General features: G+C 38.8%; 1 protein-coding gene across 1 annotated transcript in view; it reads right to left on the reverse strand.

Annotated features, from left to right (window-relative positions):
* Positions 1-275: 275 nt before the first annotated feature.
* The window catches only part of LOC116983474 (plasma membrane calcium-transporting ATPase 2-like), an 847,186-nt gene continuing 831,062 nt past the window's right edge, over positions 276-16,399 (reverse strand). Inside the window, exons 23-26 of the mRNA XM_033037261.1 lie at positions 14,795-14,902; positions 13,314-13,496; positions 8,756-8,842; positions 276-2,896 (exon numbers count right to left, since the gene is read on the reverse strand). Of these exons, the coding sequence (XP_032893152.1) occupies positions 2,585-2,896; positions 8,756-8,842; positions 13,314-13,496; positions 14,795-14,902 (690 nt within the window). The 3' untranslated portion in view covers positions 276-2,584. The remainder of the gene's footprint in view (positions 2,897-8,755; positions 8,843-13,313; positions 13,497-14,794; positions 14,903-16,399) is intronic.

Here is a 16,399-nt window from a genome sequence, read left to right on the forward strand (position 1 = left end):
ATACATTGCTTCGTCAGGTTGTTTTTGTATAAAAAATGCGTGCTGATCATCCCTTAAGATTACATGAGTAGAAACATCTTGTGAGTAATAAGGAAAGGAAATGCTGAATGCAAGGCTTCCTTCTATGCTGAGAATAGCCATGACGATTCAGACACTGGCAATGAAGGCCTTTGGTAATGTTTCCCAGCAGTGATCAGGTTAACCAAGCTGGTTTTGATACTCACCCCAGACGAGAAGGGAAGACACAAAAGCAAGGATGCTGACGTGAAGACATGTATGATTCATGCTGCTCTGTGAATTTATTATTTTTTTTTGTTTTTTGTTTCCACTTGTGCTCCTGCCACCAGATAATCTAACCATTTGACAGTTAGCAGCAAGAGCCAGTTCATGGTTTTCAAACTATAAAATAATTTACAGCACATGGTTTACTGACTTTTTAAACCACAAACATTCCAGCAAACACTTGTAGGAATATGAGAATAACAACCATAAAGCATAACCTTGTTGCATAGTATTAAATGAACATAAACATTTAGTTCTTTATTTACAGTTATTGTCTGGGTAAAAAATTCATAAAAACAGATGGATGAACTCATGTCATTGGCCAGATGGGGCCCATTGCCAATTGCTGTTCAGCTGCAATGTTTTATTATTTATTATTTTCACAAAACTCATGCTGATAAATACATTATGTAGAAGCAAGCAAGTTTGTATTGCAGAATGACCTTAATAAATTGATCCTTCAACTTCCCTCATTCTAGGCTGTCCTTCACTGAACAGACGCCAAAGAAACAAAATCATTTGTAGCTCGTGACCTGTGGTGGTGACTGGCTGAAATGTCATCTAATTCGATTATAAACAAATGCTACATCACACATGCATGCCCACAGAAGCCCAGATTTATATGTTTTACTTTAAGTGTGTCTTATTTTATGTGTGTTGCTATATATATATACACAAGATTTACTGGCAAATTCAGAAATGCCTGAACTCAGAATTACAGGCAAGTTCCTTTTTAGCAGAGCACAGATAGTTCTTCAATATTTTATCTTTCTAAATGGACCTCTGCAAGTCACAGAATCAAAGTGAAAGTTTAAAAAAAAAGGTTTCACACTGCCCATGACATAAAGATTGTTGTAAGCTTACTGCCTGATAGGCATTTAGCCCCAATCCCCACAAAAAAATATTTTGGGCTGTTATCATCTTGAAGCGCTTTTGGTTTCACCCTTGTGACAAGCTTAAAATGGCCGCCCCTTAAGAAAGCATAGTAAGTAGATTTAAACCATACTGCTGGGATGGTATAATGTATATAGTAGATGTCCGCGGAAAGACAAGCTTGATAAAACCACGCAAAGCACATCTAAATACTTTACAGAAAGTTTCATTCATATTTGCAGAGTGCTGATTATGAAGATTGTCCTTTAAAAAAAACTAAATTAAAAAATAAACAAAGCAACCCAGATTGTTTTGCAATTTTCGACAGCCTTTAAGCTGATTTAAAAAATAATCCAATTAGCCACCAAAGGGAAAAAAATAGAAATCAACACAATATCACAAGATTTCAACACTACTTTGATTTTTTTTGCCCATATAGACAAAGCCAAATATAACTTATTTTGCAATCAGCTCTAATAAACCCATCACAAGCTTGGATAGTTACAGTTATTTTGAAACATCTTATTTTAACAAGCAGGTGTCTATATATAGCAGACAGTTCAATCAAATTACATTTCAAGTTGGCCTTTGCGAGTCTGAGAAAGACCAAAATTAAATTCAAGCATTTATATGAAAGAAAAAAAATCCAGAGGACTTTAGGTACTAAAGATATATTCTAGGAAATAAAGGAAGCCATGCTGCATTTTTGTCCACGATCATTTAACATTAGTGTACCACTTTAAACAATATTTCCCTGTTATATTTTGGCTTCTTTGTTTCTGCTAGCAATATCTACAATATTTAACAAAAAAGCAGCCAAATTCAGTACACAATTGTAATGAAACATCTAGAATTCAATATTACAGATGTACTAAACCGGAAGAGCTGCTTGCACTACTCAGCAGAACTTATACTCTACAAATAAACAAGAAAGTTATCTACAGGTTTTGTAAACAAATTACATTCTCTTAAGGACATAAATAAGTAAGAGCCATTAAGCAGGGCGACATGCCAAGAAACAAAGAAGATAAACTCTGTAGGTATTTCATAAATGCTTAGAAAGTTCCTCTGTTCAATTGGTGCAATTCTACTGTGCAAGTTGAGCTTTGCAAATTCAATTGTTTAAAGTTTTTTTTTTCTTAAATTAATCTATACAATTAAGTCCATGCCACACAAGCACTTCAAAAGTCACAGACCAGTGGATTGGATAAATTGCCTTTGATGCACTCAGCTGTGGTCCTTCCAGTGAAAGTTTGGGAAATGTACATTCATGCAGGATCTCTATCTTGAGGAGGGTCAGCCGAACAAGAAATCACCTTTCCAGCAAATTCCCTTCTTGCTGCAGGGCATAGAAGAGCACGTTCAGAACAGTTTGTCAGCCAGCAGGTTTTGTTTTTTGTAGATTCTGTTTTTGCGCAGAAATGGTCAGCTAAAGTGATGTTTCCAGGCTATGTAGTGGGCTTCCAGGACTAGAAGAGGTAGCTGATTTACTGGTATCAGTTGTAAGGTTTATTCCACTATCAATAGCATTGTTGTTCTTGTTAGGAGATGAGGGCGGACTGGAGTTTAGCTTAAGGGCAGCATCTTCTTCTATATCGGTGTCGTCGATAAGGGGAATGTGTGGCTGTGAGTCATCTATCCTAAACTCGGGATGGGTCATGAAGTTGTGAATTGAGGATTTCGATTCCGGTTTCTCTAATCCTTCATAGAGAGAGCTACGGAATGCCTTCACAACGCGGATCTGCAAAAGAGAAAACCAGGTCAAAGGTAAACGGAGGTCTCCAGTGGCAGCTGCAGAAGGGAAAGTAGGAAAAGGTGGCAGAATATTTAAGGCAGTGCGGTTATCTGAGATCCACAGTCACAAGATTATATAAGCACACATAAGTGTCTCAGTTTCGTGCATAGTGGGGTCGGTGAGAACTGCAATAAAACTGGAAAAAAAGGCAACCGTGTAGAACTCATGGAAAGCGTTGGTTAAATAAGCAAAGATCCAATGTGTATAACCTGGTAAAAGCCACGGCATTTAGTTACTTAAAATTTTAATGCAATGTATATCCATGCAGGTGAGATAATCTTGCAGTAGGTAGAAGGGTAAAAAGTGAGTGGTAGATTTAATTACATTTGTAGGATATAAATATATATAAATACACACACATATATATATATTTATATATTCAGTATGACAACATACAAAAAACATAGACCACATGATTGCACAAGTAAAGTAACCGCTCATTACAAGATGAACACTAAACAGAATGAGGAAAGCTGACTGCAGAAAACTGGGAGATAAAATGGTGTCTTGCTGATGTGGATGGAGCAGCCAGGAAGCACATTGCTAGTAATGAGGAATACAAGTCATGCCACAGAACTAGAAGGCCAAGTGTAGATGGAATAGTCTGGCACAGTATGGAGACAGCCATATCCAGATGCCGGTTATTTGAAACATCAACAAGCATATTGCATATCCATGCACATTGGGGTAAACATTCGAGTATAGGCCCAGTGTTTTATCTCCAGTCTCCAATAGGCAGTTTTTTTGGTTTGTGCGGTTGTTAGGAATGTAGAAGTTTCTGATCTCTCAACACAATCTTCCTTTTCTCAGTCAGTTCCAAAAAAGATAAAGAAACCTTGTAACATGTTAATGTGACCGTCTGGGAATCTCTATTTGGGCCGAATGGTTGGATTGCTCTGCATTTATGTTCTGCTTCAGGCACATTTCATTTAAATGTTTAGTTCAAACAGAGTCCCATTAACATGCCACAGAGTATAGGAGCTATTTAATCTGGGATGTGATAGTTAGGAGGGGGAGTCGATGAAATAGATGCAAAATGTACCTTAATTATTAAAATACATTTTACTTGTCATAAGTTTGCTCACTGTGTTTCTGTAGCTAAAGGTACCATCTTTGTACTGCTGATAATCTAACAATTTGCAGTCTGGTTATAAAATTTAACCACGACTTAAATAACTGAGAGAACAACACACAGAACCACATGATCAGAATGGTGTCACAGTTCCCAGATAATGGTAACACATCACTCATCACAATCGATGTACTACAGATGTCACCAAACGTCTCCTTCACGCCCTTCCTGTTATCAATGCCCACATCTGCTTATCCATCATGTTAGACACAAAGTGCTGGAGTAACTCAGTGGAACAGGTAGCCATCCCCGGGGAGAAGGAATGGGTGACATTTCGGGCGGAGACCCTTCTTCAGAAGGAGGATCTCAAAGAAGGGTCTCGACCCGAAACATCACCCATTCCTTCTCTCCAGAGATGCTGCCTGTCCCGCTGAGTTACTCCAGCACTTTGTGTCTATATTCGGTTTAAACCAGCATCTGCAGTTCCTTCGTACACATAACCATCTTGTTAATTCAATTTGGGTTTTACTTGTACACATTCCTAACATTTTAATTCTGATCTGAATAATCTCCGGGTACATTAATTCTGCAGTTCGGCACTGTATTACAAAATATTTGCATCTGCATCGACAGAAAGAGGTATGCGGTAAGATTCACTCCAAGTATTTATTTCCACAGGTTGGCCTCCATAGTATTGCAACAGCTTCCATGATCAGCAGTTCTTTCCTACAGTGTGCTCCCTTTGTCCAGTATAATTGTAACTATTTTTACTTCTTTGACATTTATGTTTTCACTCAGTGACTGAGAGCGGAGAAGGACTGGCATTCAGCATGTCCCCGGGACATCCTGAAGTATTTTGCCACTTTTGAAGTGCAGAAAAAAAGCAGAACCACAATAAGCTTCCTAACAATGATCAGGTAATTTATGTTAGTAATATTTAATTAGGTATAAATAAAAGTAAATGCACTAGAGATAACTCTTCTAGAATTTAAAAGCAGGGATGTAATGCTGAGGCTTCCTAGGGCACAGGTCAGGCCTCATCTGGAGTATTGTGAGCAGTTTTGGGCCCCATATCTGAGGAGGGGTATGCTGGCATTGGAAAGGGTCCAGAGGAGGTTCACAGGAATGATTCTGGGGATGACTGGTTTAAGGTGCGATGAGCGTTTGATGGCTCGGGGCACCCGTAGCAGAAGCGTCCACGTGGCGGGGCTGGAGACTGGAAGTATCCCGAGCTAATTCTGCTACCACCATCATCTATTGCGACACGTGATGGCTCCCACTGATTGTCGCCGGAAGCATGCGTCCTTTTCAGGACGGACGATGACAGCGATGTCAACATTTGAAACATGGAAGATGGACACGAAAGAAGAAGAAGTAGATGGCTCAGGGCCTGTACTCACTGGAGTTTAGAAGAATGAGGGAAAATCTCATTGAAACTTACTGGATAATGAAAGGCTTAAATAGAGCGGATGTGGAAAGGATGTTTCCACTAGTGGGATAGTCTAGGACCAGCCATAGCCTCAGAATAAAAGGATGTAGCATTAGTACGGAGTTAAGGTAGAATTTCTTTAGGCAGAGGGTGGTGGATCTGTGGAATTCATTGCCACTGACAACTGTGGAGGACGTCATTGGGCATTTTTAAAGTGGAGATCGATAGGCTCTTGATGTGTAAGGGTGTCAAAGGTTACATGGAGAAGGCAGGAGAATGGGGTTGAGAGAGAATGAATGGTGGAGTGGATTCGAAAGTCCAAATGGCCTAATTCTGCTCCTTTGACATGAACTTCTTTGTGAAAGTGTCATGGGATCTTCTATCACTAACCTTGTTAGGTGACAAGTTGGAAAGACCAGTGGAGTGGTGGCATCACATTTACTACACTGAATGCCAGTGAGACTTTTGCCCTTCAGTCTCTGGTTTGCGACTTGCGCTCAGAGGTTAAAGTGCTCACAACAGAACCACAGTTGACGGTGAATGTTACTTCTTGCCTTCAGCGTTCACCTTTGTGGTTAACATAATGTCAGTCGTTATACAATCATAGTTGGCATATTTCAGTTCCTAGTCCAACACTTTCAGGTTCACAGTGTTATTGTGGACTCCCAATTTGCCCACAATAACATTGGATAAGATAGGTGACAACTATCTCCAACTTGAAACTAAGTTTCCTTCCATCCTCGCACAAGCTTTCATTACCCCATCCTTCAACCGTTTTCGGAAATTATTCCGTCTTTGAGTAACTCTTACTATTGCTTCACACTGAATCACTTGTTCATGAATTACAAACACACTCATCAACCTCTTCCATTCCATGCTCTTTCAATAAGCAGTTTCTATGTACATTTCTAGCCATCGTGACTTTCCTACAGCTATCCATCCAGGTCTCTAGGCATTCCATGCAGAGCCGTTGCAGCCATATTAAGATATTAGGCCAAATATAGGACTGCTGATTGTATTTGGCCTTTATTTCAGCACCGTTACTAATCTTCCATAGTGGATGTCATGTTGTTGGGACTGCAGACTGCATGGTGACGTGATGCTTCTTCATTGATACACACATTCCATTTTGAAAAATGTGTGCATAATATATAAGATAGTGAAAGTAAATGGGGTACAAATCATCTCATGAATTGAGGGTTGTTGATATTTTCAATCCAAAAACATATTAATTTTCCATTTTGCATTGCATTTATAGATCTCGCTGCCAATTTGTCACTTATGAATGGACTGACTAGAATTTGCTTAAAATACCATAGATTTTTGATGCTAGCGCAACTTTAAACAAATGACAGTGATGCACATCAATGTCAACCTAATATCAGTCCAGGGAATAATTTTATTTTGAATAAAGGATTCACTCCACTGGTTTAGTTATCAGTGCTCAGATGCCTTCAATCAAAAAAAAACATCTGCTTTTATCTATACAACCTATTTGCATAGGTCACTAAATGAATCTGTATCACAGATAGGTTTTCCATTCTGAAACGGATGAAGACTTAAAAAGGTGAAGAAATACTGATAGAAAGTAGATGATCTGGAAGAGAATTCACCGAACACCAAGGCAAGCAAGGTCCATGGTTTTGACATCTTTAGATCTTCATATTCTACCAATGCCTTTGTGCCAATTCTATAGTTACCACATTGCGAATGGCAAGCACTGATATAATTAGAAATTCTACTTTACCCGATATAATCATGATAGATAAAAAGAGTTAAAAAGAAAACCAAAGAAATAGAAAGAGAAAAATAAAGAACAGAAGATATAAGAAAGTAAAATAAGATAAAAGGGATATACGTTTCTATGGGTCTTTCTTGATCACTCTTTCACGCGCTTACTATCCTATATAACTCTCTTTACTTTCCTTCTTTTTAAAGTTTAAAACAAGAAGTGGTACAGGAAATGTATTATGTTATTTTTGGCATATTACTGTAATGCACATTACTTCTAATAAATAAAATATAAAAAAATAAAAAAATAAAAATAATAATAATTATGATAGATGTATACTATGACTTATTTTAGTTTTAAATGAGCATATGGTTAGCCATTCGTTTCTGGATTAAGGTTTAATTCACATCATGTGTTCAATTCTCCCCTTTATTGGAATAGAGATAATGTCAATCTTGTCAATACATTTAATGAACATGTTATTTATCACAAATTTTGAAGAAACTGCTGTCCCAGGCTATGAATATGAAACATGCAGAACTAATTTGCATGCATGTTTTTCTTTATCCCCCTTTGAAACAGCCAAGAATAGTTTGGAAATAAAACTTGTTTAATGTGGGAATTAATGATCAATGGTCGCCAGATTTAGCTCTATCGCCTGAACATGTCAGATAATGACTGGAAACAACTGCCCAGGCATTCACCATATAACCTGGGCAGTGGCTCTGGACATTGAATATAAGAAAAAAGGACTCACAAAGCACAGGCAGGACAAAAAAATGAGTAAGAAAGAAACTAATTTTGGAGGCAGAACAGAAAAACAAACAACAAGTAAATGTACTGTAAATTGACAAAAGACTTTGGGACAAGACGTGATGACAATCTCATGTGGCAGTCTTATTCTCCCGGGCATTCTCGTCATCTGCTTCTTAGTCACCAGAAAGTGAGGCGAGTCGAGGCTGAGGAGTGTCCTTGGCAGTGAAGACCACAAAGGCTTTGTCTAAGATGTTGCAAGGAAGGAAACATAGTTTAAGTAAATTAAGCCCATCGTTACGTTCTTGATTTGCCTGGTTTGAATTGCCACATGAGGGGAAAAAAAATACGAGACTGCATGTAGTTCAGGTGACACACTGTAAATTAAAGTTTTTTTTTGGCATTCTGTGGGCTTATACTCGAACGTTTACACACATTTTTTTAAGCTTAATATCGAGACTGATAGGCCCAAGCATTTCACATTCATTGCAGGCTCGGGTCAGACTCACAACCTTCCTTCACTCCTTCTGCTGGACCCTTTGCCTAGGGTTGTCTAGTCCTCTAGAGAAAACAAACACATTCACTTCAGACACATAACAGGTTGCTGAGAGGTAAATAAATAATATTGAACTCTACAAAAAGACTGACAAGACGATTAGTATCAAATAGTTAAAAAGCAAGTGGAGAGATGTGAAAGATCATCTTGTGCATTAAGAATACACACTCACGCCCAGCAGTAGCAGCAGAAACGCTGGTAGGAGAGGAAAGAGTATTGGGAGTAGATAACGATACGTGAGTAGGGCTAGAAATATTGGTTACATCTTGATTTTGGCTGGTAACGGATGACTGGCGCCTTAGTGCCCCCTGAAAGGAAGTGCCACTCTTGAATGTGTTGACTACTTCGATCTGCAATGGAGGAGAGAATGAGAAAGTTTGCTTAAGATGGAGATGCAAGATTAATGTGCCAGGGAGCCTCCAATGCTCAAGCATGATTCAATTAGCACAATTACCCACAACCAAAATCTTGACAATTTTCCATCCAAATGGTAAATTTAAAGAAATGGCATTCTTACCAATGATCAATGTCCAATATTAACCACCATTGTAACGTCTTAATATTTTGGCATGCTTCACCAAACCACAGGTTCATTATTTAGATGATTTTAATTATATCCAGCTTAGATACTCATGCACAATTTTAAATATAAACAGATATCGCAAAGAATACTTGAAGCAGCCAGGAATACGATCACTTTCAGTGCAATAATTCTAACACTTTGATTATTAAATGTCACTAAAAGCCATTCACGTTCTTAAATAATATGCTGAAAATGTAATTCTTTTCTAAAATAGCTTGCCATATCTCATTTCAGTACATTGACCACATTTCATTATTTATTCACAACAAACTGGGTGCTTGAAGGAAACCAAGATTACTCAACAATAACATGAACCTCTTATCATTTTCTCTCAAGGAGCAAAATGAAGCGTACATTTGAGTATGTTAAAGATAAATCGAATGTGCACTTATATTTAAATTAGATTGCATATAGCACTCTCTCTCTCTCGCCAGGAAGAAATGAGTTTTTTTAATAACAAATAAATACTTTTCAAATTTTATATGTGTGTCTCCATTTCAGTTTTTCTTGACCCTTTATAAAAGTGAAAATCAAAAACATCATAAATGGTTCTTCCGACAGATCAGCTGGAGGAAAACCATGACTCACTGGTGGAATTATAGAATATTTATTTATTTAGTTTAATTCAAGTGCACTTTTTTTTGCAACCGGGGATAGTTAATTTAATTTGTAACCAGTGGTGCCTTCAGCATTCCAAGACTGGACGAAGAGAAAATCAGACAAGAAACCAACTTCTGATCATTTTGCATTTGTATCCTGCTGGACAAAGAAGCAATGGCGCCATCAATTATTAACCTTTGTCATTCCTCCAGATTCTTAAAGGAAGTTCACTGGGATAGTGACTATAAGAACCACAACTAGCCACAGAACTGCTTCAGTATGAATCACCAAGGCAAAGAATTATGAGAAGAAAATGGAAAACAATCATAAGAATAAATTTTATCTATGCTGAATTCCTATGAATTCCTGAATTACCTGCATTCAATCCATTCAAGATACAAATTTCTTTAAATGTTTTAATGTTTTTGTCTATTAGGCCCCTTGAAGGATCGAAGTGTTCATTGAACGCTAGGAGTTGTAATATCCATGAACTATCCTCCCCAGAGGGTAATTACTGCCCAATACATATATATTCAAGTCTCAGGTTGATATATCTTGGGAGACTAGAGGATATGGGGAATGAATGGCAATGTACAACACACAGGGTCATATTAAATATTGATGCAGTCTCTTCTCCTGTTCCTATCTTTATCTGCTCATAGCCCACAAGGAACCTCCAGTGGAGTATTGGGGAGAGCAAATGCATCAAATTTCTCGGGTGAATAATTTTAGAGCTGCCACATACACAATTTTGAACTTGCATTGGTGTAAACTTTTCACAGAAAGTTATATTATTGCATTAAAGGTTTAAAAGAAGCTTCATCAAGGGAATTGTGGATCAAACGATAACTACCTCTATTTTAATGCTATTTTAGTAAACTAGTGTGGCAACGTTTGCAGAAAGATCTGTTGAGGGAATATAATTACATTCCAAGTTTAGAAACAATGAAAAAATATATATATTGATACAACAATGAACGAAATGTTGCAATTATTTCTTGTCCTGAGGGATACTACTCTGCCAGTTATCCAATAATTTGTTATAGGAAGGAAATAAATCGAGGCCTTTTAGTCTCACAAGGCTATTTGACCATAATTGTGTCATTTCACTTAGCTGAACTTGTTTGAAATCTAGAAAATAATTACATCTATTTTCTACCATGACACAATTTCTGCCAACTACCAATGTAACCCTCTGAAGACTTTTGGCTGCCAAATAATCTGCATTCAGCTGTGATAATATGTTATGTATGATATGATACCAGTTCACAATACAGTGAAGCACAAAGCTCTGGACCATTTGGGGAATTAAGACCATGAGGTATAATTGCAAAATTAGAACCAGTACACTAACTAGGGAAATCCAAAATACATTTTCATACAATCTAGTTAAATGTGATTGCAAGAACATTTAATAAAGAGATTGATAATGTCACATTATGATTTGATGGGTGATAGAGAACATCATACAATAATATTTAAAGTATTTATAGGAAGGAAGAATTAAAAATTAAAATCCAAAACAATAAAAAGGGAGCTACTTTCAAAGATTTGCTGAGGGACCCAACATTAGCATTATATGGGCAACAAGAAGTGTCCAGGAAGTCAGAGAATGAGCGTGTCATTAAGAACACAAGGTCATTAAGAGGAAACAGTTTCGAGAATTGGACTAAGCCGAAGAAGTGACAAGTACAAATTCTGATGAAAAAGTAATTTTCCCACAAATTAGTAAAACAAAAGAAGGGACAGCAAATGCTGTAATCTTGCTGTAAACAATACGCTGGAGTAACGCAGCAAGACAGGCAGCATCTTTTGAAGGAAAAGGACAGATAATGTTTCGGGTCAGGAGCCTTCTTCAGACTGGTAGTGTAGAGGGGAGAAGGGGTGAGGCATGAATAGGGAAGTGATAGATGGATACAAGTGAAGGTGAGTGAGGGTGGGTGGAAATGGAAACAAAGGCTAGAGATCAGACGGAGACAAAAGGGTGCAGACATGGAATCAGATGGGGAAGGAAAAAGGAGTGAAATTTAAAACTGGAGGCAGGGATGGTGGGTGGAAGGGGTGGGTGGGAAGGGGAACAAATACAAGCATTTAAAAAAGTTTGGGTAGAGAATTACATAGAAACATAGAAACAAAGAAAATAGGTGCAGGAGTAGGCCATTCGGCCCTTCGAGCCTGCACCGCCATTCAATATGATCATCGAACTCAGTATCCCATACCTGCCTTCTCTCCATACCCCCTGATCCCCTTAGCCACAAGGGCCACATCTAACTCCCTCTTAAATATACCCAATGAACTGGCCTCAACTACCTTCTGTGGCAGGGAGTTCCAGAGATTCACCACTCTCTATGTGAAAAAAAAAATTCTCATCTCGGTCCTAAAAGACTTCCCCCTTATCCTTAAACTGTGACCCCTTGTTCTGGACTTCCCCAACTATTCTAAAGATTCATAATGCTGTGAAGAAACTTCTCCTCCACTCCGTCCAAAACGTGGGTCGGAGCTTGTTGACAATGTTGACAGTTCTGTACAAGTGCACATATTTGCTCTTGCAAGTGCCAGCAGGTTTGAGGCTCCTGTGTGATTGCAGAAATCTCAAACTAGCGAACAAGCTGTGCAAGTGATTTCACAGGAATGTCCCGTCATGAACTCTTCATGGAAGAGCAGAAGGGATATGGTCTATTTTTATTTTTGATGGGAAGGCCTTGTTCCGGATCACTTACAATGGAGCATTTATGTGCTCAAGGTCCTGGCACCAAGCAGGATCTCACCATTTTGAATCCAGACCCAACTTGCAGCAAGTTCAACCTTCTAGACACATGAATCATCAAAGAACACAAGTAATAAGCAGAAGGGGCAGAGAGTCACACTGCTTCTCGGCTGTTCATTCAGAGCAAACAACTGGCAGCAACTATCCTGACAATCACTTTTGCCAGCTTGTAAATGTTATTGAGGATACGTTTCATTATTCTCAACTCTAGTAAATATAGCTGTGTTGTAATCTCTCCTCAAAGCAATAATTGTAATCTGGGAATCTAACCAAGAAATATGCAATCACAATGTTCTCCAAGTGCCTCATTGCAGTGCTCCTATGGACATGAACGCATCAAGTGTGCCTATATCTGGTCTACACTAACATATGTGGTGTACAGAAGCGCCACTTGAAGTTGTGCCTGCCATCTTTAGTTCCTGGCTGTTCATCTTTGACAAGCTGATTTAAAACCCAATAAAAATGTGGCAATTCCCAGAGCATTCACATGCTGTCACACAAGCCTCATAAACCACTCAATGTCCGGCTTTGATTATCTGCAGAGTTCATGGGCAACCCAAACCACAACTACACAAAAACCCGGCAAATCTTGAAGCAAAAATGGAAAATTAAATCCCTTCTGTTCAACAGATTTTGGTCACTTAGATCAGGCTATGGAGAAATCGACACAATGTCAAATACATAATGACAAATCTGGCACCACAATGATTTACTCAGCCATTGCCAACGTAACTGTTATGCTTAACCATCTGAATGTAAAATCATGGCCATAGATCCATATTTAAATCAGGCATGAGTATGAGTATGACAGCAGAATGTGTTTCTTTCCTGAAAGATTAAAGTCTCAGAAACAGCATGGCATTGAACATACCTGAGTTTGGATCCTGTTTAGACCTCTGAACCAAAGTATCTGTCCCCGTCTCAGCTCCCTCTCTGCGTGATCAATCTCTTCGGCATCTTCGTTAAGTTCATCTTCTGGGATGTCATCCTTCTGAGTTCCATGGCCTGCTTCCTTCAGAAACTTCAATCGATTGGTGGGGACGGAGGATATTACCTGGAGGGGAAAGGTAAGCGAGTGTAGATTGTTAATCTCACTTTCTTGTGCTTTTTCCCCCAATCGATTTCAGTATGAAGGGAACAAAAAAAAAGATTCATGTTGCTGTCTGTAACAGTGGGGATCTAAAGGACTGATTTATTACTCCTTTTCATCCAGTAAACATTCATTTCTGAGAGGATATTTTGGAGAAAAGGGCAATCTTGACTTCTCGGGGATGTCCTGAAGGAGTAAGTTCGAAGAAATCAAAGTTATAAAAGTGAGATGGGATCTCTATGATGTTCTGCCTCATTATTCTATGGTCAGTTTAGCAGTTATCTCCAGGACCTGCAACCTACACAGTCTATTTCAGGGTCAAGGACTTAAAACGTGTAGTAATCAATACCACATCCGTGCATAGGAAGGAACTGCAGATGCTGATTTACACTGAAGATGGACACAAAATGCTGGAGTAACTCAGCGGGACAGGCAGCATCTCTGGAGAGAAGGAATGGGTGATGTTTCGGGTCGAGACCTTTCTCGACCAGAAACATCACCCTTTCCTTCTCTCCAGAGATGTTGCCTGACCCGAAGAGTTACTCCAGCATTTTGTGTCGAATACCATACTAACTTTCCAGAATTGGCTGGAGTTTCCCAGGAGAAGATAACAAGATTCTCATACATCTGGGATCACATATAGATCTGCCAGTGAGCGAGGGAGGTTTTCCCAATAATCCCAAACTATAATTTCTGCTTTAATTCCAAATTCTTTAGCTAATTAATTTAATTTTGTTAGCTGAGGTTTAAACTTAGAATATTGGTCTTGGAGTTGCAGTGTTGCACTACTCACGAAACAGGTCCTTTGGACCAACTCATCTTGCCCCCAAGTTGTTCAGCTGTACTTGTCCCATTTGCCTGCATTTGGCCCATACCGCTCCAAACCTTTCCAATACGTGTACCAGTCCAAAGGACCTTTAAACCTTGTAATAGTACCTGCATCTACACCATCCTCTGGCAGCTCATTGCCTATACCTACCTTGGGCCCTGGTCTAGCAAATCCTAATCTTGGCCTCTAGTTTACTAATGCAGTGAAATAGCCTTTAGATTATTGTACCTTGGTGAATTTTACAGTATTGTTCATTTTGTAAATTTTGTTTGCTTAGAAGCCAGCCTGCAGTAGCTAGTTGTTTAAGAAAGTATTTTGAAAAAAAACTTAGATATCATTTCTCACCAATATAATTTGCATTTTCAACCATGAAGTGAGAAAGCTGGATAGATTTTCGATTTATTTTTTCAATGGACACAGAATAAATCATTACCTGTCCCCATAGCAATTCTCCCACTCCAAGAACGATGCACCACAACCACTGGTCTATTTTCAGAGGGGTACAACTGAAAGGTTTTCCTCCAAACTGAATAATTATAATCTGTATCAAACAGAAAATTATAAAGATAGATCAGAACATGCTTTTCAAAATAGGATGATCATAGAAACATAGAAAATAGGTGCTGGAGTAGGCCATTCAGCCCTTCGAGCCCATACCGCCTGTCGAGCCCGTGGAAATCGATCATTCCCAAGGCAGCCTGTGCACCTGTTAAAACATGAAGATTGAAGATTCTGATATCAAGTACCAAGAGCTACCAGCACCTCCTCCGGTCACTCTCCCCGAGCATGAAGATAACAGTCATAACATACACTCCCTGGTTGATCCACTAGCAAGCACCTCGACCCTGAAGTTTCACTTCGTGTCGACAATACCAGATCTGTGAGTGTGCGTGATTTACTCAACACCGCCATTCAATATGATCATGGCTGATCATCCAAAATCAGCCCACGTTCCTGCTGTCTCCCCATATCCCTTGATTCCGTTAGCCCTAAGAGTTAAATCTAACTCTCTTGAAAACATCCAGTCAATTAGCCTTCACTGCCTCCTGTGGCAGAGAATTCCATAGATTCACAACTCTCTGGGTGAAAAGGTTTTTCCTCATCTCAGTCCTAAATGACCTACCCCTTATTCTTAATCTGTGACCCCCCTGGTTTTGGATTCCCCCAACATTGGGAGCATGATCTTTTACTTGAAGGGTGGAATCACCTTTACATTTTTCCTGCATCTAGCCTGTCCAATCCCTTAAGAATTTTATATGTTTCTATAAGATCTCCTCTCATCCTGCTACAGTAAATTCTAGTGAATATAAGCCCAGTTGATCCATTCTTTCATCATTTGTTCTTCGTTGCTAATCTATTGATATTATTCTTATACAAGTTATGTTCCTCTGATTTTGAAAGATGGCCTTTGACATAAATCTAAAGCAGCACTATCGTCTACTCAGCAATTGTGTAAAAGAGTGTTCCTGGTTCAATTTGTGGACCGCTCCAGGTCAACCTATCTCTCACTGAATAACAGTGAGAGTGCAGAAATCAATATCATCATCCTTGAACCCAAGAATGAAGGGATAGAGCAATCAATCAAGTTTATTGCTCTCTCAATGCATCAGCGTTGCTGGAACTAAAGGTGAATTGATTGTGTCAAGTTTACATGTGGTGGTCAGTGATAGTCAACAGTCCTGGTTCATTCATGTGGAAATTCGTCTACAGATAGGCTTATAAATCCAGCGCCAGATCCCAAACGATATTGCAGATTTCAGCAGACGAACAACCCGGATAGGAAAGTGGAGGAGGGGAAGAAAATGAAATACAAAAGGGATTCAACTTGGAGTGAATCCTGAAAGCTAAAAATGGGCAACCAAGATAAAGTATTACACGAGAGAGGAAACATTTATGGACTAAACCAGGAACGCAGTGAAAATATGAACTCAGGGCTATTCTGAACCACATACAACTATGTTGAAAAAACACATTTTAAAACCATATTTTATGCCCTTTTGTGAATACCAACTGGAGTTACATTTATTAGCATCTTAAT

The sequence above is a fragment of the Amblyraja radiata genome, chromosome 18 (genome assembly GCF_010909765.2).
Source record: "Amblyraja radiata isolate CabotCenter1 chromosome 18, sAmbRad1.1.pri, whole genome shotgun sequence".
Classification (NCBI taxonomy): domain Eukaryota; kingdom Metazoa; phylum Chordata; class Chondrichthyes; order Rajiformes; family Rajidae; genus Amblyraja; species Amblyraja radiata.